Source organism: Dama dama, chromosome 12 (genome assembly GCF_033118175.1).
Source record: "Dama dama isolate Ldn47 chromosome 12, ASM3311817v1, whole genome shotgun sequence".
In the NCBI taxonomy this organism is placed as follows: domain Eukaryota; kingdom Metazoa; phylum Chordata; class Mammalia; order Artiodactyla; family Cervidae; genus Dama; species Dama dama.
Genome location: NC_083692.1, coordinates 80,946,202 through 80,965,916, shown reverse-complemented (window position 1 = coordinate 80,965,916; position 19,715 = coordinate 80,946,202). Strand labels below are relative to the sequence as shown.

At 52.5% G+C, this 19,715-nt stretch overlaps 1 protein-coding gene across 1 annotated transcript; it reads right to left on the bottom strand.

Annotated features, from left to right (window-relative positions):
- Positions 1-10,166: 10,166 nt before the first annotated feature.
- NFATC4 (nuclear factor of activated T cells 4) lies at positions 10,167-19,386 on the bottom strand. Its single transcript, XM_061157895.1, has 10 exons — positions 19,119-19,386; positions 16,926-18,021; positions 15,290-15,452; positions 14,484-14,683; positions 14,004-14,176; positions 13,429-13,569; positions 12,478-12,533; positions 12,086-12,212; positions 11,310-11,891; positions 10,167-10,580 (listed from the first exon to the last, which is right to left on the bottom strand). The coding sequence occupies exons 1-10, from the start codon at positions 19,216-19,218 to the stop codon at positions 10,513-10,515; spliced, it is 2,706 nt and encodes a 901-aa protein (XP_061013878.1). The 5' UTR covers positions 19,219-19,386; the 3' UTR covers positions 10,167-10,512.
- Positions 19,387-19,715: the final 329 nt, after the last annotated feature.

The following is a 19,715-nucleotide window of genomic DNA, read 5'->3' as shown; positions in this document are numbered from 1 at the left end:
GGTGATGGCAACAGAATATAATGATTAAAAGCATAGGCTCTGATATTTATAGTCCAGAGATGACATCCTAGCTCTAAGAATCCCAAATTCATCTTTAAAGAGACAATGATAATACTACTTGTCAGGGAGATGGGAGATTATGGGGCTTTAAAGGAGAGAAAAACCATAAAGTGCTTGCATGCATGCTGAGTCACTTTAGTCGTGTCTGACTCTTTGTGACCCTATGGACTTGTAGCTCACTAGGCTCTTCTGCCCACGGGGTTCTCCAGGCAAGAATACTGGAGTGGGTTCCCATACACTTTTCCAGGGGCTCTTCCCCACCCAAGGACTGAACCTGTGTCTCTAACATCTTCTGCATTGGCAGGTAGTTTCTTTACCGCTAGTGCCACCTGGGAAGTCCAAAGTGCTTACTAGCATGTATAGCAAATATTTGACAATCATTAGCTCTTAGTGGTTTTGTTAATACTACTGCTCATAGTAAATCTTAAAGGAAATCTAAAATATGAGATATAAAAATCAGTGCATATTATCTGAACATCATGTTTCTACCCAGCCTACAGGACTAATCACTCAGCCCAGTCTGATGTCCTTCCACCCCCAAATGCACTGTTCACCTTCCCAACATTCAGACCATACTGATCATCCACTTTGCACAAAGATAACACAGACTCTGAATTTTTGTCCATGTTATTCTTTCACTTCCTCTACCCGTCAAAACCCTATCTGAAGTCTGAGGTCTCAATCAAATACAACTTCTGAAGGCTTCCCTGGTGACTCAGATGGTAAAGAATCTGCTTGCATGTAGATTCGATCCCTGGGTCGAGAAGATTCCCTGGAGGAGGGCATGGCAACCCACTCCAGTATTCTTGCCTGGAGAATCCCCATGGACAGAGGAGACTGGCAGGCTGAAGTCCCTTGGGTCTCAAAGAGCCAGGCATGACTGAGCTTCTAAGCACAGCACAGCAATGAACAATGAAGCCAGAGCAAATTTTCGTGACAGCGTCACATTTCGGAGAACAAGAGATCACCCTCTTGTTCTACTCTCTGTACTACAACTTCAGGGAAACAATGCGGAGTCTTGATGGAGGCAGGAAATAGAGCGTAGCCAGAGCCACTCAAAATTGGGGGACCCCCCCAAATCAGGTGAGGCTATCGTCAGTAGCCAGTGGGGTGCTAAGCTGGAAGTGCTAACATTTTTCAGAATGGAGAAAATAATACCAAAACGACCTAAAATGGCATTGGAGTTTAACCTCATTGGCCTTGGAAAAACCTTTCATGCTCTGTATTTTCACATATGTTAGGGGTGATAAGATGTTTCAGCACCTGGTTGAATCTAAATGGTATGCCTCTGTAGCTTTCTTCCTCTGCCTGTTGCCACCATGAGGGATAAGGGATGAAGAAGACTTCTCTGAGACTGAGCAATGTCCTTAAAGGACATAAGAGTGGATGGGGAGAGGGCACAGTGAAGGTTCAAAGCAAGTTCTGCCCCTTATCTCTACAAACACCCAGCCTGTTAACCCATCCCCACTCCACCCTATCAGGGAAGGACTGGGGGGTTGGGGGCAGGGCTTGGATACCCTGTATTTTATCTAGCAATCTTGAGAAGGAAGGTCACCTTCTGTAGTCTCCTCTGCACTCTGCCATTTGTTACATAAGGCTCTTGTTGTTGTTGTTGTTCAGTTGCTCTGTCATGTCCAGCTCTTCGCGACCCCATGGACTGCAGCACGCCAGGCTTCCCTGTCCTTCACCATCTCCCGGAGCTTGCTCCAACTCCTGTCCACTGAGTTGATGATGCCATCCAACCATCTCGTCCTCTGTCATCCCCTTCTGCTCCTGCCTTCAATCTTTCCCAGCATCAGGGTCTTTTCTAATGAGTCAACTCTTCACATCACGTGGCCAAAGTATTGGAGTTTCAGCTTCAGTATCAGTCCTCCCAATGAATATTCAGGGCTGATTTCCTTTAGGACTGACTGGTTTGATCTCCTTGCAGTCTGCAGGACTCTAAAGAGTCTTCTCCAATTCAAAGCATCAATTCGTTGATGCTCAGCCTTCTATATGGTCCAACTCTCACATCCATACATGACTACTGGAAAAACCATAGCTTTGACTATACAGACCTTTGTCGGTAAGGTAATGTCTCTGTCTCTTAATATGCTGTCTAGGTTGGTCATAGCTTTTCTTCCAAGGAGCAAGCATCTTTTAATTTCATGGCTCTCGTCACCATCTGCAGTGATTTTGGAGCCCAAGAAAATAAAGTCCGTGACTGTTTCCATTGTTTCCCCGTCTATAAGCAATGAAGTGATGGGACGAGATGCCATGATCTTAGTTTTCTGAATGTTGAGTTTTAAGCCAGCTTTTTCTCTCTCCTCCTTCACTTTCATCAAGAGACTCTTTAGTTCTTCTTCGCTTTCTGATATAAGGGTGGTGTCATCTGCATGTCTAAAGTTATTGATATTTCTCCTGGCAATCTTGATTCCAGCTTGTGTTTCATCAACCCCAGAATTTGACATGATAAACTCTACATGTAAGTTAAATAAGCAGGGTGACAATATCCAGCATACTCCTTCCTTGTCATACTCCTTTCTCAATTTGGAACCAGTCAGTTGTTCCATGTCCAGTTCTAGCTGTTGCTTTTTGACCTGCATACAGGTTGCTCAGGAGGCAGGTGAGATGGTCTGGCATTCCCATCATACCATAAAACTCTAGCACATTGGAATTGGAAGCAATCTCAGACACTGTTTGGACCAGCCCAACTTCTGCATTTCACTACTTAAAAAATGAGTGATATCCAAATGGGAGCATGAATCCCAGGGCCTTTGGTTCCAAGTCTGAAGTTCAATATCTGGACTGTCTGTCTGCCTTATTTGAAGGCAACCCTGCATGTTTACTTTTCATCTGATTTCACCCATGTAATAAGAAACCGGCTGCAGTGTCGTGGAAAACATTGCTGGACCTGGAGTTAAAAGCTAACCTGTGAATCCCAGCTCTGTCCCGGGAGCTGTGTGACTCTCAACATTACTTAAGCACTCTGTGCCTCAGTTTCCTCATCTGTGAAATGAGTAATAGTAATAGAACAACTTCCCGGGATTGTTGGGAGAGGATTAAATGAGGTGGGCTTTTTGAGGGCTTGATGAGATGCTTGGAGCTGAGTGAGCCTTCCCCAAATGTTATCTACTTCTATTGCTGCTGTTCTTGTACATATTTCTGAACCTTGGTTGCAGCAAGCATGGAGTTAAAACACATAATGTATGCTCCTAACACGCATCACAAAAATGGCAGCTTTTATTATTCACTGTGCAAGGAGAGACCGAGTTATAAACACTGACTCTGCTCTTTAGGACCTTACAATCTAGTAGAGAAAACAGGGAAAGCTCTCTTAAAAAAATACAATTAACAGGCAAATCTATGCTTCTCAGGGGCCACATGACTGTAAATTCTTAGAAAGGGGAATTGATCTTCAAGGGATGGTCTGAGAAACCGAAGAAAATGATACAGCATGGAAGTTGGTAGGAAGAGGAACAAGGTCTTGCTTTTTCTAACCTTCCTCCCCTCATCTGCCCACCCACCCTCCCCCTTGTTACTGCTGCCCCCTGGTGTCTGTCACCTTCCTAGCGCTCCTGGGCGCTGTTCACTCCTGGGTCACTAGGTGGAAAGGGCCACCGCCTGCCCCAGGGCACAGCCAAGCAGGACTCGAAAGATCGGCTAGGTCCTGCTGGGAAGGAAATGAAAAAAGTCAAAATATTAGTTGCTCAGTCGTGTCCGACTCTTTGCGACCCTAGGGACTGTAGCCTTGTCCATGGAATTCCCCAGGCAAGAATACTGGAGTGGGTAGCCATTCCCTTCGCCAGGGGATCTTCCCTACCCAGGGATCAAACCCGGATCTCGGATTCTTCACCATCTGAGCCACCAGGGAAACCCGCTGGGAAGGAAGGGATCTCTTTTCTTCAGGTTCTCCAGCCTGGACAAGGACACAAACAGCAACTGTCTAGATGGAGGGAAGGGAAGAAACCAGGCATTTATTGTTCAGTGGAAAGTGCATCCAAAGTGCCTGCGACACATCCAGTGGCTGCAAGACCTGGGAGCAGCAGACAAAGGGGCTGTGTCTCCGAAAGTGAGAAAATTATGACGCGTGAGAACCGATTGCCCTTCCTCTTACTAGAGCTTCAGCTTCACTCCCTCACTGGCATCAGTGTATAAACATGTTTGTGTTTTTCCTTATAACAAAGATAAACATCTCAACCCTTTTCAAGATTCACAGTTATATATTTTGTAGAATGCTTGCCAACTTGGGCTTTTTTGGTGCTTTCTTATGAACAGACTGAGGTTATGGGTTTGGGGAAAGAATATCATGGAGGTTATGTGAGATTCTTAACGCATCATATCAGGGGACCCCTGATATCGAATGACTTATTGCTGATGATGTTAACCTTGATTGCTTGGTTAAGGTGGTATTTGCCTGGTTTCTCTACTGTGAAGTTTTTATTTTTCCCTTTCTATATTCTATTTGTTAGAAGCAAGTCACTAAGTCTAGACCACGTTCAAGGCAAGAGGTATTAAGCTCCATCTTCTAGAGCAAGGGATATCAAAGAATTTGGAAGAGTACATTAAAACCCTCACAGTAATTAATTAGTAGGGCTAATTTTGGAGCAGATACTTTGAGGCTTTACAAATATCCTGGTCTTCCTTAAAGTTTTACCTACTGATTTTAGCACTCATCAATGGATCTTGCCTATAGCAATTATTACTACCATGGTCTAATGGTGATTTCCTATTTCCCTTATTCCTTTTACATAAATTAAGAGAAATTTTTTTCTGAACAGATTGTCCCTTCTCTCAGTTATTTAGTCAATCATTTATTTGTAGCAGTGTGGACTTACAGAGATTTATTTTATTATTTGAATTATAATCTAATATTATCATTACTTTTTACATTGCTCAAATTGTTTCAGCTTTGGCCACTTGAACATCATTTGAGTTGGCTCTTGCGTCTTTTGAATAGGTGCCTTGCTTTTTTGGCACTTACTCTCTGGCAATGTAAATTGCTCCAGAATTACCTTGTATTTTCCCTGCCCCAGTTCTAGAATTAGCCATTTTTCCAAAGAAGTCTGGTTCCTTTTATTGGAGAATGGTATTTAGAAGCCAAAAGCTGGATGCTAGGTGTCTCCATTGCTAATGGAGTGCCACTCATCTTAGGCTTTCCTAGCAGACAAATCTAGCAAATATATGTGGGTATATTAACCTCGATATACACACAATATCTATATTTATCTCTGCATCTATTTGTGTGTTTATGTGTATGTAATATGTATATATATATATCATAGAGGTACCTATGAATTATTGGTCTATGTAGATATTTACATAGCTCTATTATATATATATTCTATAACATGTATAATGTTATGCTGATAGACATAGATATAGATATATGTAAAATGAGAATGAGCTCATACTGATATCTCCAACTTGAATCCAGCACCACAAAGTTTATTCTGGCCTTCTACCCGCCACATCAAGCTAACCACCCCCTTCTTTCTCTGACAGTGAAAAACCTATCTCACTACAATTTATTTACTTATTGTTCAACACTAGTATACAAGTTAAGTAGTTTCAGAATTGTTAACCTGTAATACATTTACCAGCTATAATCTTTATGTATGATTCCTTTTGTCTTACAGTATCCAGTCAAAACATTGCTTTCCAAAACTACTTGTTTAGCTCCTCCCCCACATTTTCCATTTATATTCATAATACATTTAAATTCATATATTGCATTTTGTATTCTATCTAGGATTGAATGACTTTTTATAGTTTTGTATACAATTAAGTTCTGTCTTTGTAGAGTTCTATAGATCCTGACATAGAAAAGTGGCATAGAGTCATGTATTCACCATCATGATATCACACAAAACAGTTCCATCACACTGAAAATTCCCATGTGCGATCCCTTTGTAGTCAACAACACCTTGTTCTCTAAGTATTTCCCCTGCAATCACTGATCTGTTTTTCTGTCTCTATCATTTTGCCTCTTTCAGAATGTCATGTAACTAGAATCACACAAAATGCAGCCACTTGAGTGTGGCTCCTTTCACTTAGCAAAGTGCATTCAATGCTTATGTATATCATTGCATGAATCAACAGTTCATTGATTTTTATTGCCGAGTAGTATTCCACTGTATGGGGCTTCCCAGGCGGTGCTAGCGGTAAAGAACCTGCCTCAATGCAGGAGATGTAAGAGACACAGTTTCAGTCCCTGGGTCGGAAAGATCCCCTGGAGGAGGGTGTGGCAACCTACTCCAGGATTCTTGCCTGGAGAATCCCAGGGACAGAGGAGCCTGGCAGGCTACAGTCCATAGCGTCACACAGAGTTGGACACGACTGAAGTGACTTAGCACATATGCACACATTCCACCACATGGACATACTACACTCATCTGTCTGCCCACTGAAGAACATCTCGGTTGTTTCCATTGTAAATGAATAAAACTGCTATACACATTTGGGAACAGATTTTTGTATGGACATTTTTTTGTTTGTTTACCAGGGTCAATATGTAGGGAAGAGATTGCTGGAGGTATTGCATGGCAAGTCTATGCTTAATGTTATAAGGAATACCCACACTGTTATATCTTTACGTCTTGTATAGTCAAGAGCTTCCTTCCCCATCTCCTTTTTTCCCCTTTTCTTTTCTTGAAATGTTTTGTGGAATCCACCAGATGAGGATACCATTAAAACCATCTCCCAAAAATACACCAACCCCCTGCACACTTCCCAAACTGCGTCTGGAGTTTCCAGGAGGTGTGTGAGATGTTGCTCCTCTGCAGCCTTCTTCCCGACACTTCCCAAGTCTGGCGAGGGGTGCTCCAAGCAGAGCCCAAACCCACCTGGAAGCCTGCCCAGCCTGCCTCCCCACGTGTCTTAGAGGTCCAGACATCCAGCCAGAGAAGGAGACCTGAAAGTTCTAGGGCAGCTCGTCCTGCACCAAAACTCCAGGCTGCCCGGAGACCATCTCAGATTGTCCAAGGAGCAAGACAGAGCCAGGTGAGGGGAGTGCTGAGCTGCGACGTCAAGAATGTTGTGCCTTTCTCCTCCCCTCAGTACACCTTTCTGGGTGACCTTCCACCCAGAGTCGGCCAGACTAGATCTGTGAGGAGGGGGCAGGGAGCTGTTTTAGAACCTGAAGTGGGAAGGAATGACCCTTAATTGACAAGCAACTCTAGTTCTCAAACTTCCTTGCCCTGGAGAATCACCTAAGGTTCTGTTTAAAAGGCAGAAACCCAGGCCTGCCCCCAGAGAACACAACAGAATAGATCAGGGGTTGCCTAGGAATCTGTATGAAGAACAAAAATGAAAAAATAAATAAAACCAAAAACCCTCCCTAATGACTCAAACACAAGTGATCCTCAGACCACACTTCGAGAAACCCTGGCCAAGAGAATGTTTTCTGGCACCAACCGAAGATCCACCCTCCTCCTCCTCTCTCCCCCAACTCCAGCCTCAGGGAGGTGGATGTCTGTAGGAACCTGGGAAGAGACAATGACCCTGGGAGCTGACCTACTTTAGGAGTCTAGTGGGAAGAGGGGTTAGAATTGTGGGCCCTTTAAATTGTGGGCCCAGAGGGCAGAACAATGCCCTGGCACAGCAGTCACGAGGAAGCAGAAGGAAGAACTGTAAGGCAAATCTGCTGTACCAACCCCAACCTGCCGCTGTCGTCGTTTAGTCGTTAAGTCAGGTCTGACTCTTTGAAACCCCATTAACTGCAGCACACCAGGTTTCCCTGTCCTTCACCATCTCCTGGAATTTGCTCAGATGCATGTCTATTGAGTCAGTGATGCTATCTAACCATCTCATCCTCTGCCGCCCTCTTCTTCTTTTTGCCTTCAATCTTTCCCAGCATCAGGGTTTTTTCCAACTCATTGGAAGAGTATTGAAGTTTCGGCTTCAGATCAGTCCTTCGAACGAGTAGGCAGGGTTGATTTCCTTTAGGATTGACTGGTTTGATCTCCTTGTTGTCCAAGGGACTCTCAGGAGTGTTCTCCAGCACCAGAATTCGAAAGCATCAGTTCTTCAGCGCTCAGCCTTCCTTATGGTCCAACCCTCACATCCATACATGAATACTGGAAAAGCCTAAGCCCAACCATCTTAGTGCAAAAGCGCCCTTTTCCTTTGGATAGGTTTCCCACTATGGCTACAAAGCCCCTCAGAATCCAGCTGCTATTTCCCCCTGGTCCCTACTCACGGCACCCCAATTTCTAGAACTTCACCAGTTCTATGAGTGTGCCAAGGCCCTGACTTGTGGGCCTTCCCTCCAGATATAGTCCATTTTGGGGTACTGCCCAGCCTGCCCTTGCCCCACTCTCAGCCCAGTCAACCCCCAGGTCATGCTTCAGAACTCGGTCTAGAAGTCACCTCCAAAGTTCCCTCTGACCCCCACAGCTGGATGGAGCATCCCTACTCTCTATATCCCATATTAAAATTATTTATTCCCCCCCCCACCTTACATACTATCTGTATAAGAAAACTTTATTGAGTTGAATTGTTGAGTTATAATGCACTGTTTTTAATCTGTCACCCCATGAGACTACGGGGTCCTCCAGGACCCACTAGCTGGCACTTAGTAGCTGCTCAATAAATGCCTGGCAGTGAATGAATGGCAGTGCCCTGGCAGAGAGTAAAACGGTCTGCCTGGGGAGACAATGAGCCCTCATCGCTAAAGCCTTTCATTCACAGAGGCTGATGCATCCCCTGTCAGAGATCTTGCAGGGGGAGTTGAAGAGTGCTGGCTAGGACACGCATGCCCTGGGTCCCTCCTGCCGTGGGAGCTCAGGGTAACCACAGTAGCCCTGCTGGAGGATACCTCTGAGGAGCAGCCACGCCCCAGCAAGGCAATCACCTGATGTCAGTCTGGTTCGCAGCAGTTTGTGTTCAGGAAGATAAAGGAAATTCATTGCAAAACAGCAATGACCAGACCAGAGGTCACCCTGGTTCTCTTGTCCTCCATTCCAGAGCCAGCTTCTGTCACAACCACCCCTGAACACATGGGGACTTGCCAGGCCTGTCTGGACACACTGGACACAGAGAGGCGTCACCAGCCTTGAGGCAAGACATGTTCCTAATACCTTGAATATCTCTGGGGCATGACCCCCTGCTGTGTGCCAGGCTCTCCCCAACCCACTGGGACTTGGGCCCCCTAGGCTATCAAGACAGGGGGCAATCCAGGTTTCCCAGGCTGGGCTTGTCAGTGTGATAGGTGCACATATAGAATGGGCCGGAGTTCAGGCAATGCCAGGGCTTCTGGGGAGCCACTTGGCTTCCTTCAATCTGCCTCTGAAGCATAGATCTTTCCCAAATGTCTTCACAGTCCCCAAAGAGGGGAGAATCCAGAGTATGGATGGGCCCATGCCCCTCCCTCAGCCCCTACTCTGCTCCAGAGAAATAAGCTTCAGGGGCCTGACCCCCATGGGTTAGGACATCTGAGGGTGAGCTGGGGGCAGGAGCCCAGGGGTGTAGCGTTCAACCTGCTATTGATTAGCTGTGTGATAAAGGGCAAGTCCATTTCCCTCTCTGAACCTTTGAGTCCTCCTTGATAAATGAGGGGGAGGGACTAGATGAGTGTTTCCTGACCCTGGCTATGAATCAGAATCATCTCAGTGGTAGTAAGAGAAAGTAACTTGAAAATACACAGATTTTGCCAAAGCTCCTAAAGGAATCTGAATCCCCAGGGAGGAGAGGTTTACAAGCTCTTGCTCCCAACCTCGCTCTGACTGGTTAGAGGGAGCCTCTGTTGTTGGTATTGTTTAGTCCCTAAGTTGTGTCTGATGCTTTGCGACCCTATGGACTAGAGCCCGCCAGGCATCTCTGTCCATGGCATTTCCCAGGCAAGAAGATGGAAGTGGGTTGCCATTTCCTCTCCAGGGGATCTTCGCAGCCCAGGGACAGACCAGTGTCTCTTGTATTGACAGGCGGATTCTTTACCACTCACCACCCAGGAAACCCCCAAGGAGCCTCTGGGACCCTTCAAACCCTCCCCAGTCCCCTGCATCATGACTCTGGGATGCGGTCTTCTCAGCCACAGCCCATCCCTTACCAGGTTCTAAGCTTCCTCCAGCCAGGGCTAGAGTAAGCTGCCCCATATCTCTCTCTCCAAAGAGTTCTGGAGCCGGAAGCACTAGTCAGCGAGCAGTTTATTAGCCACCAGCCTGTCTGGGCCTCCCCACGCCGAGGCCTGTACAGTCTAGACAGGGCCTTCGCTCCTGGCAATCCTCCAGTCCTCGTGTGCGGGCCCCACCCAGCGTCCACCCCCACCCCAGTCCTCCACACTCTCCTGCTCCCACCCCTTCAAGGCAGCACCAGACCGGGGGCCACACCTCAGCTAGAGGAGGGGAGGGAGGGCAAGGGAGAGGAGGCAAACGCTGGGGAAAACGGAACCAGATTGGCCCCCAAGCCTCTGGAACCACCGCCCCAGGACAAGGGAAAGTGGGTGGGGCTGGGGGCGGGGTGCCAGGCGATGGTTCAGGCGGGAGGCTCTTCTCCAGGAGGTGCAGGGAAGCCACTCAGGTCTCGGCCAATGATCTCACTCACTGTAAAGGAGGGGCAGTTGAGAGACTGGGTGCGGGGCAGGTCGCCTCCTTTTCCAGAGACCCCCAATCCGTTCCAGGCAGGCCTCCCTCTAGGATGCCTCTAGGTTCCTCCTGCTCTGGCTGCCTTCTCTTCCACTGGGCCTCAGTTTCCCCGCTGTGTCCTAACACCTGCTCTCAATCAAATCTTGCTCAACTCCGTCCACGTGGCCTCTCAGGCCCTCATGCCAGCCCGTTCCTGCTGGTCCAGCCCGCACTGTCAGCAGGGCCGGAAGTGGGTGTAACCGATGGGAAGAAGAGGAGGTGAAATAAGTGTCCTCATTGCCACTCAAGACCACAGTCACCATGTTTGGGGGGAGGTGAGACAAGGGAGAACTTGACTGGAACACCAGCAAACCACTGCCCCTCTCTGAAACTCAGTGCCTGAATCTGCAAATTGAGGGAGCTAGATTGAATGGTCTTGCAAGTACTTCTAGCCCTGTGTCTTTGTGATCTGGGGTCGGGGGCCTAGGCAGGAGAAGGGTGGGGCGGGTACTCCCTGCCCCCTTCAGAATTAAGTTAGCCGGAGTCAGCTGGCCACACGCACCAGGCACTTGCCTCCTGAGGCCCTCCAACTGGCCCCGAGGGGCCACCGGGGCCCAGTCTCTGGAAAGCCAAACTCCAGCCCTCAGTAAACATGCAGAGCAATCTCTTGCACACACTCACACTCGCAGCCCCGGGTCCCACACCCACCTTCCTCCAGCGTGATACCCTGGATAGGGACACTGTCTCGGAAGCCGCTGGCGTAGCCACCCCTGGATTTCTCCTGCTCCGGAGCCCCCTCCCCAGGGCCGTAGCTTGGCCCTACCTCACTGTATCCCTCAGCAGGTGGGGGGCGAACACTGCCCTGGGGAGGGAAGGGGCCTTCAAGTGGTGGGGATGAAGGCAGTGGGGGCCGGAAGGGGGATGGAGGAGGGAACTGCAGCCCCAGGGGAAAGGGGGAGCCCCGTCCTCCATAGGGGTCACTGGGGAAGGGCCGGGGAAGGAAAGAGACTGGAGGTGGGCGGGCACAACCTGTGGTCCCCCCAGTCTCAGGGAACATCCGCAGGCCAGGTCTGTAGGATGGTGGGGGCCCCGTCTGGGGGTACAGTGGGGGCGTGCCATAGCTGAAGCCTTCTGACAGGTAAGGAGTTTCATAAGCAGGGTCTTCATGGGGATAGGAGGGGTAGGGGGGCCTGGGTGGTGAGAAGTCCATGTCAGAGCCAAAGGGGGGGCCCGATGCGGAGGGGAAGCCCCGGAGAGATGCATCCGGTAGAGGCTCCTCCTTGAAGATCACTGGATGGAGGGGAAGCAGGAGGACATGCTGGTGAGAGGGCTGGCAGCCTCCCCACCACACACCCGCCAACCCCACCTCTCCAGCCCGGGTTTCATCCACCCCTTAGCCCCTCCCCACGGGGCACTGCACCCCTCTGTCCCTGCCTTAACCCCCACATCCCCATCCCACCACCACGGGCTGTGCCAGAACGTACCAGGCAGGAACTTGAAACTCTGGGTAGGACTGCGCTTCCTCCGCCCATTGGAGACGTAAAAGTAGACCTGGACTGGCCGGGACACACGCTTGTTGCTGTACTCGGGGACGGTCAGGGTCAGAGTCACCTGGGGAGGAGCAGAGGATGAGGCAGGGAGCCGTTTGGGATCTAGGCTCAGCCCAAACGCCACCTCCTGGCTTTTCCCATTTGCAAAGGAGCAAAATTCAACCCCCAGAGGTGTCCCTGCTTCCAGAATGGCCAGGTTGTCTCCTCTAGCAAAGAACAGGTAGCTTCTGGAGTCCACTCCTAAGGTAAGGGAGTCAGCTGAGAATTTCCTGACTTCTCCCACCCCACCCCTCCCCCAGGGTAGAGATCCTAGGAACATTGGGTACCTCATTGCTCTGCAACCGGTTCACCGTGGCCTCCTCCTCCCACTGCAACTTTCCATCTGTGCAGAAAGAAGAGGGAGCTCCAGCCCAGCCCCACATTCCCTGCCCACTGCCCAGGCCTCTGCCATTTCCCCTCCTGCTGAGCTAAGGCCAGACTCGGAAGGCCCCAACAAAGCCTGGCTCACAGAGGGGACCACTGCATGTTTACTCAGTCGAATGGAACAGGCCGGGTTTAAAACTGTCTCCAAGATCGCAAGCCATCAGTTGAGCCAAGAGAGATGGCAGGACCAGTCCAGGGACCAGAAAAAACTCCTGAGCCCTCCCACCCAACTCCAAACATCCCCTCCCATGACAGAGCTGGAAGGAAGTTCAAGGGTAGGAAAGTGTCTCAGCTTGAAGGGAGTCAATAAAACTCCAAGTCTCAGGACTCAGAACCTCTGACTCCGCTCTGATATGGTCCTAGGGTGCTAAACTTGAAGGCAGGGGCTGGGGCTCTGGGCAGGCAGGGTTAGGGGGGAGCTGAAGCCTCAGGTCAGGGGCGGGGTGTACCTGGACCCCTCAGTCTTCCCTTCTCCACCCCTGCAGCTCTATGCTGGGGTGCCTCACAGGCTCTTGTCATCATAATTCTGCTGCCAGTCCCAAAACTCAGGAGGGGCTCAGGGTCTGGCAGTGAGGGTATAAGTTACCTCTTCCTTTCTCATCTTCCCTGTCCACATGGGGGTAAATTAGCTCACAGCTGACTCATCTTTAATAAAAAGAATGTGTATTTCTTACATTTATTCGCCATCTTGAGCATTTCAGATGGCTGTCATATGCATGGGAAGCAGACAGTATAAGAGGAAGGGCAGTCTTTCCGTTCCATTTTACAGATAAGGAAATTGAGGCTCCACTTGCTAGTTCAGAGACTGTTCACCCTCCCCGTTCCAAGCTCTTCCTCCCGGTCTGGGTACTCACCGGGGCCCCTCTCGATGAACACCACCTTGGAGTCCGGCAGGAAGTTGGAGCCAGTCAGCACGAGCTCCTCCCCACCCCTGACAGAGCAGGCACTGGGGCTGTAGGCCTCCACCTGGGGCAACTCCTGAGCTGATCGCTGGGCTGCAGAGCAGTGCAGGAGAGGCCTGGCTGGGCTGCTATGGAGGGGACAGGTTCCTGCGCCCCCACCCTGCCTAGGATAACTGCCACAGGGCCTGGAGGAGCCCTCCTCAGCGGCAGACACACAAGAAAAGCAACAGTCTTCCTGGGGTCACACAGACCAGGAAAGGAACCCCTCCTGGGCGGAGAGAGCAGCCAACAAGGGGCTGCCCAGGGACAGATGGAGGCTAGGGTTGCTCTGGTCCAGCCCAGGGGCCGAATCTGCAGCAGGGGGAAAATAGAACACTTCCCCCCAGCTCATCCACAATAGAAATAAAGGCTGGGTCCCTTAGGGGACCAGCCAGGCACAGCATACTCTGCGGAGGAGATGGGCAGACAGACACACAGATAAGACGTTAGCCAGAGACAGAAAGATGGCACAGGGCCTCTTTGCTCACAGCACTCGATGGGCACTGATGCTGTCTGCACAGAGACAACCTTGCCGCTGCCTTGGGGCACGTGCACCCGGAACACCAGCCGCACGCGTGTGTTCTTGCGCCCGATGTCCGTCTCGCCCTTCCGCAGTTCAATATCCGAATTCCGAAGTTTCAGGATTCCAGCACAGTCAATGCTGAAGCCAAAGAACAGAAGGCAAGCCCTCCCATCTGAGGCCAGAAGTGGATGCCTCCCGAGAGAGGAGTCCCCACCCTCCATCTGAAGCCCTAAATGACCTTCTCTGGGAGATTATGGGGGTGGCTGTTTTAACCCAGAGTGCTCCCCACCCCCAAAGTCCTCTTCTAGATAGTGAGAGGGCCTGACACCTCCTAGGCATGATGTCTAGCTCCTCTGGGGAGAGGAAGAGTTGGCCTAGCTTAGGCCCCATGGAAAAGGCTAGTCCTAAAGCCCAAAGACTAAAAGGAGGTGGAGTGAGAACCTACTTGGCTGCCATGTTGTTCTCAGGGAGCAGGGTCATCTCCAACACCTTGGTACCACTGACTACAGCTTCATAGCTGGCCGTGGCCACCATCTTGCCGGTGATACGGTGAACCTGATAGAAGGCATGAGGCCGCAGGTTCCTCTCGTCTGCGGTGCCAATGAACATCTGCAGGGTCAGTGGCTTCTCGCTGTAGCCTAGCAGCTGGCGGAGGGAGACAAAGGCCACCCAACTGAAATCTCCCCTGTCTCATCCTTCATCCACCCCTAAGTTTTCAGTACCCCCCCACCCCCCCAACCCAAAGGAGTGAAAGATAAAGGATATCCTGGAAGGGATTCCCAGGGGGGATTGGGCACCAACTCTCCACCAGTTGGGGAGAAAACGTGGCCTGGAGTTCACAGTGTTATTCTTGGAATGAGGCCCAAACTGGGCTGGGTGAAGGGGAAAATCTTCCAAGAGAGACTGGCCCAACTCAACAGAGACAACCTAACTCCCAGTGAACTTTGGCCTCAGCCTAACCCCTCCCCCACATCTGGCAGCCCACCATTTTCCAGAGTAGACAGGAGGCTGGTGTCCCATGGGATGAATGGAGTGGGGGTGGAGGGACAGAGGAGTAGAAAGTACATCCGGGTCCCTGAAGTACACCCCTCCTCCCCCAGCACCAGTCCCTCCCCCAGGCCGCCTGCAGGGTCATTGCTGAGAGGGAGTGTGGGAAAGGGCAGTGCCATGGGTCTGCACAGCTGGGGCCCATCTGCAGGGACCTGGGACTGGAGAAGGGACAGGCTATCCGGCCTGGCTTCTACCACTTACCTTGACTACAGGGTGACCACCAGGGGCTGCTTTGACAGCTCCCCGGCTGCCCTCTGTCTCATAGTGGGCCCGGTGGTGGGCTCTGGGCTGCACCTCGATCCTCAGCTCCAGCTGCTCATACTGGCTGGGCAAAGGCCAGTCCAGCGGGGGCAGGGCAGAGGTCCTGGAGAGAGCCCCGGAGAAGAGCACTGATCATCCGCAGCCTCAGACCTGAATCAGGGCAACCCTGGGTCCCAACTCCCAGGGGTGTGAGGGAGGAAGGGGCGGGGGTGGGTTTGAGAGAAAGGAAGTCAGAGCGGCGGTAAAACGGTCCATAAGCCTAGAAGCAGGGGCGATAGGGGACAGGCCTCTCAGAGGCCCTCGAGATGGGGGAGTGGGGGACACCAGGACTGAGACTCCCTTCTTCCCAGCTCTGAACACTGGGTCTGGTGGGGGTGGGGCAAGGGTTCCCCTGGATACAGAGGAACCCCAAGCCCAGTCTAATCCTCCTAGGCCTGGATGGGAAGAGTCAAATAAAGAAGCACAATTTCAAGGAATTCTCTGGTGGTCCAGTGGTTAGGACTCTTAAGCTTTCACTGCAGGAGGTATAGGTTCCATCCCTGGTCTAGCAATCAGGAGCTAAGATCTTGCATTTCAAGTAGAACACAGCGGGCTAAGCAAGCCAGCAACTAACAGAGCCGGGACTGATCGCATCCCTTCCCAGGCCAGCGCACTTTCCACTAGTTGGAGCTGGACAGGTGGGTTCCAGAGAGCAGGGGGATACAGATGTGTAACTTCCCTGTAGTGAGCACCCAGACACTCTGGGCCAGGGGATCTCAACTGGTAAGTGCCCCCCAGGTGATACTTGGCATTGTTTGGAAACAACTAAAAAGTTGTTACAACTAGGAGAGTGGATAGAGGCCAGGATGCTGCTAAAGATCCTACAATGTCCAGCACAACCGACACAACAAAGTGTTATTCTGCTCAAAATATCAGGAGTGCTGGGGTTGAGAAACCCTGCCCTACAAGAACCCAGAGGGGAAAAAAAAAAAAGAACCCAGAGGAATGGGTGTTAAGGTTTCTTTCCCCCAGGAAAGTTTTCTGGATGAAACCAGCTCAATCTGATATCTAAGACTTCGGATTATTGAAATAGACACGGTTCTTTGAGGGTGAGAGGTGTAGACGGGCAGTAAGAATTGCATGTTTTAACATGAATTCTGTGACTTGCAACACATGCTACTTCATTCAAATTTTGCAGATATACTTTTAAGCCACAAGTCAGACCCAAGAAATTGAGTTAGAGAAAGGGGACTTCCTGCTGCCCATTGCAGGGTAGAATTTCAGCCCAGGATCCAGCACAAAGCTGGGGGTGGAGGACGCCTAGAGGAATTCTTCCTTTACCTAGGTGGTCCTTCTAGGGCTCCAGGGGCTTTTTCTAATTAACATACAGGGAGTGACTGACCTTTGGCAAATCATCTGTCCAAAGGAGATGCATGTTAAAAAATTCTTCCTAAAACTGAGTGAATGGCAGCAGCCAAGCTGGTAGCAGATTCTCTTTTCTGTGCGCTAGGACCTTTTTCCCCAATTCATCCCTTGACTCTCCTGCTCTCTGGGTGGGATGGCTGGAGACAGTGGTGATATCAGACACAACCCTCACCTGAAGATGGGGCTGTGTCCCCCAATCCGGGCCTTGGACCAAGCCAGTGGAGAAGGCACCGCCAGGTAGTCCATGCCAGCCACCTCCTTCCGAGGACCCCCAGGAGGAGCCCCGGCCTCCTCTACTCCCGAGGGCAGCTTCCCATTGCACGGGGCAGGCTCCTCAGACCGAGTCAGGGCCACCGCCTGCTCGCTGGAAGTCCTCCGGGTCTTCTGGGGGATGCTTTCGGCCGATGGGGCTCCCACGTAGTCAAAGGGGCCAGGGGAGCCAGGGTCCCGGACCAGAGGCAAGGGGGGTGGTGGAGGTGGCTCAGGCCCCTCCTCCCCTAGGCTGCCTCGGCGGGACAGAGCTGGGGAGGCCGAAGATGGGGTTCCCGAGCTGGAATAGCGCCTCTTGCCACATGGGGAGGCAGGTCGTGGGGAGGCTGGGGTGGGCCCAGGAGCACTGAGGAGTAGCCAGCTATCCTCTGGCCCCCGGCCTCCAGGACTTGGACCATACAGGCTCCAGGGGTCATCGGGGGTCCACGGCCTCGGGGAGGCCCGGGGTGAGGGCAGTGGGGAGCCCAGGCCAAAGCGGGAGGCTGCCTCATTTAGCTCAGACTCCACCTCATCACAGGCCGCATACAAGGCTGCCTCATCCGAGGCATCCGAGAAGAAGCTCCAGGAGGACAGGCTGCTGCTGCCCGGGCTTGGACTGAAGAATGGGCCCCCACCCTGCCCCCCTGCCTCTCGGTAGCCTCCAAAGCCTTCCGGTGGGGGGTAGTCCCTGGGGGAGCCTTCCCCCCAGGGATCTGGGTTGTCCTCCAGCGCAGCTGGTGGGTCGGGAGTGGGAGAGATGGAGGTGATGCGGATGCTGGGGCACTCAAGAACACGGCCTCCCCCAGCCCCCCCGGAGCTCCCTCCCGGCCCCCCCAGCCTCACTGACCGGGCTGGCTGGCTCTCCCAAGTGCCAGGTGAGGGGGCCGGGCGGGGTGGTGGGGAGTGCATGCCAGGCCGAGGGGGTGGAGGCCGGGGAATGCCAATGGGAGCAGCGCCATAGGGAGGGGGCTCCCCCAGGGCCAGACGGCAGCATGGTGGGGCGTCCTCTGAGTCCAGTTCTGTGGAAAGGATAGGAGACAGAGACAGGGATGACACAGAAGGCGGGCAGAGAAAGAGGCAGGTGAGATGTCTAGGTTCCTTGAGTGGGCAGCCACCCCCAGCCAGTGTGCTACCCCCGCCTCATCAAAGAGAGGTCTCTGAGATGCCCTTCAGAGCCACAAAGACAAAAGCAGAGTTGGACTTGGGAAGGTGGAGAAGATAGATCCAGAAGTGCCGGACCTTCTCCTACTCAGAGAACCTCAGGGCTCTGGCCCTGGGACCTGGGGTACCAGACAGGGGGCGGGTCTCAAGGTAAGGGAGGCGGGTCGAGAGGGGCTGGAGCTGGGTTTGGAGGCGTGTTTAGGGAAGCATTGGGCTGGGCTGGGGGCGACTCACACATGAACCCAATTAGCAGCGGTTCCCAAACCCCCAAACGGCGCTGGCAGGAGCCCCAGTTGCCATCGCAACGGTGGCCAGGGGAAGGGGGGTTCCAGGGCTGTGATGACGAGGGAAGGTGGCTCCTCCCTCACTCCCCCCAATCTGGGGGCGGGGGTGCAGCGAAGGGGGTGCTACGCGCCGGCCCGGCGAGGCGCGGGGGGGCGGGGGCGCTGGTTACGCGGATTCCGTGCGAGCGGCGGCCGCCGCCCCCGGCTCAATCCCAGCCATCTGCCTCTCATTGCGGCCAGACGGGGGAGGGGGAGGGGCGCCCTGGCGGGGCCTGAGAGCGCCCCCAGCCCCTGGCGTCCCGTCTGCGGGCCCAGGGCTCCGTCCCCGAGGGGCAGGCTCCAGAGCGCAACGTCCCCTTTCCCTGGCGGCGCCCTGGGCTCTCAGGACCGCTGTTCCCGCCCGCCCCCCATCCCAGTGACAGTCGGCCCTGCCGAGAGGCGGCGCGCAGCCAACGGCACCCCCACCCCCACCCCAGTCACGACCTAAAAAGGAGAAAGTGGTGCCGGGCCCCCAGCCTCACGTCCGCAGATCCCCCCGAGCCCCGCGACTCCCCGCAACCTCTGACCCCCTCATCTCTCACCCCAGGCTCTCTCCCCTGAAGCCCCCAGACTCAGGACACCCGATCCCCGCCCTCACGGAGCCCCAGACCCCTTCCCAGCCCCGCACTGACCTTCCCCCGCCCCACCCGCGCCCAGCGGGGGGGCCTCCTTTTCCTCCCCGAACACCAGCTTAAATTCCAGCTCCTCATCCTCGCAGCTCGCTGCCCCCATGGGTCCGGCCGGAGCCCCCAGGTCCCGGTCTGGGCGGGAGGGGGGATCTCAGGAGGCTGCAGTGTCTTGACCGGCGACTCCCTCCCTCCCTTCTCTGAGACGCCCCCTCCTCCGCCTCTGACGCCTCCCTCCGGACGCCCCCTCGTTATTATAGAAACTTTTCCAAACTTTTTTCCCCAAACTTCTTCAAAGTGCCCCCCCCAACCTGTCTCTGATTGGCTGCCGGGGATGCTCCAGCCCCTCCTCCAGGGATGAGATGGGAAAACCACGCGCCCCTTGTGCCCCCTCCCTCCCGCAACCCTCCCTCTCTCCCTCCCTCTGTCCTCTCTCCAGTCCCTCCCCCTTAAAAAAAAAAAGAAAGAAAGAAAGAAAGAAAAGAACAAAACTGAATTGGAAAACGGTCTCTCCAGCGTTGGTAGGACCATAATGATGCCTATTGGCCCTCAGTGGTGACAATCATTTCCTACAGGGCGCAGTCCCACCGCAATCCCCAACTT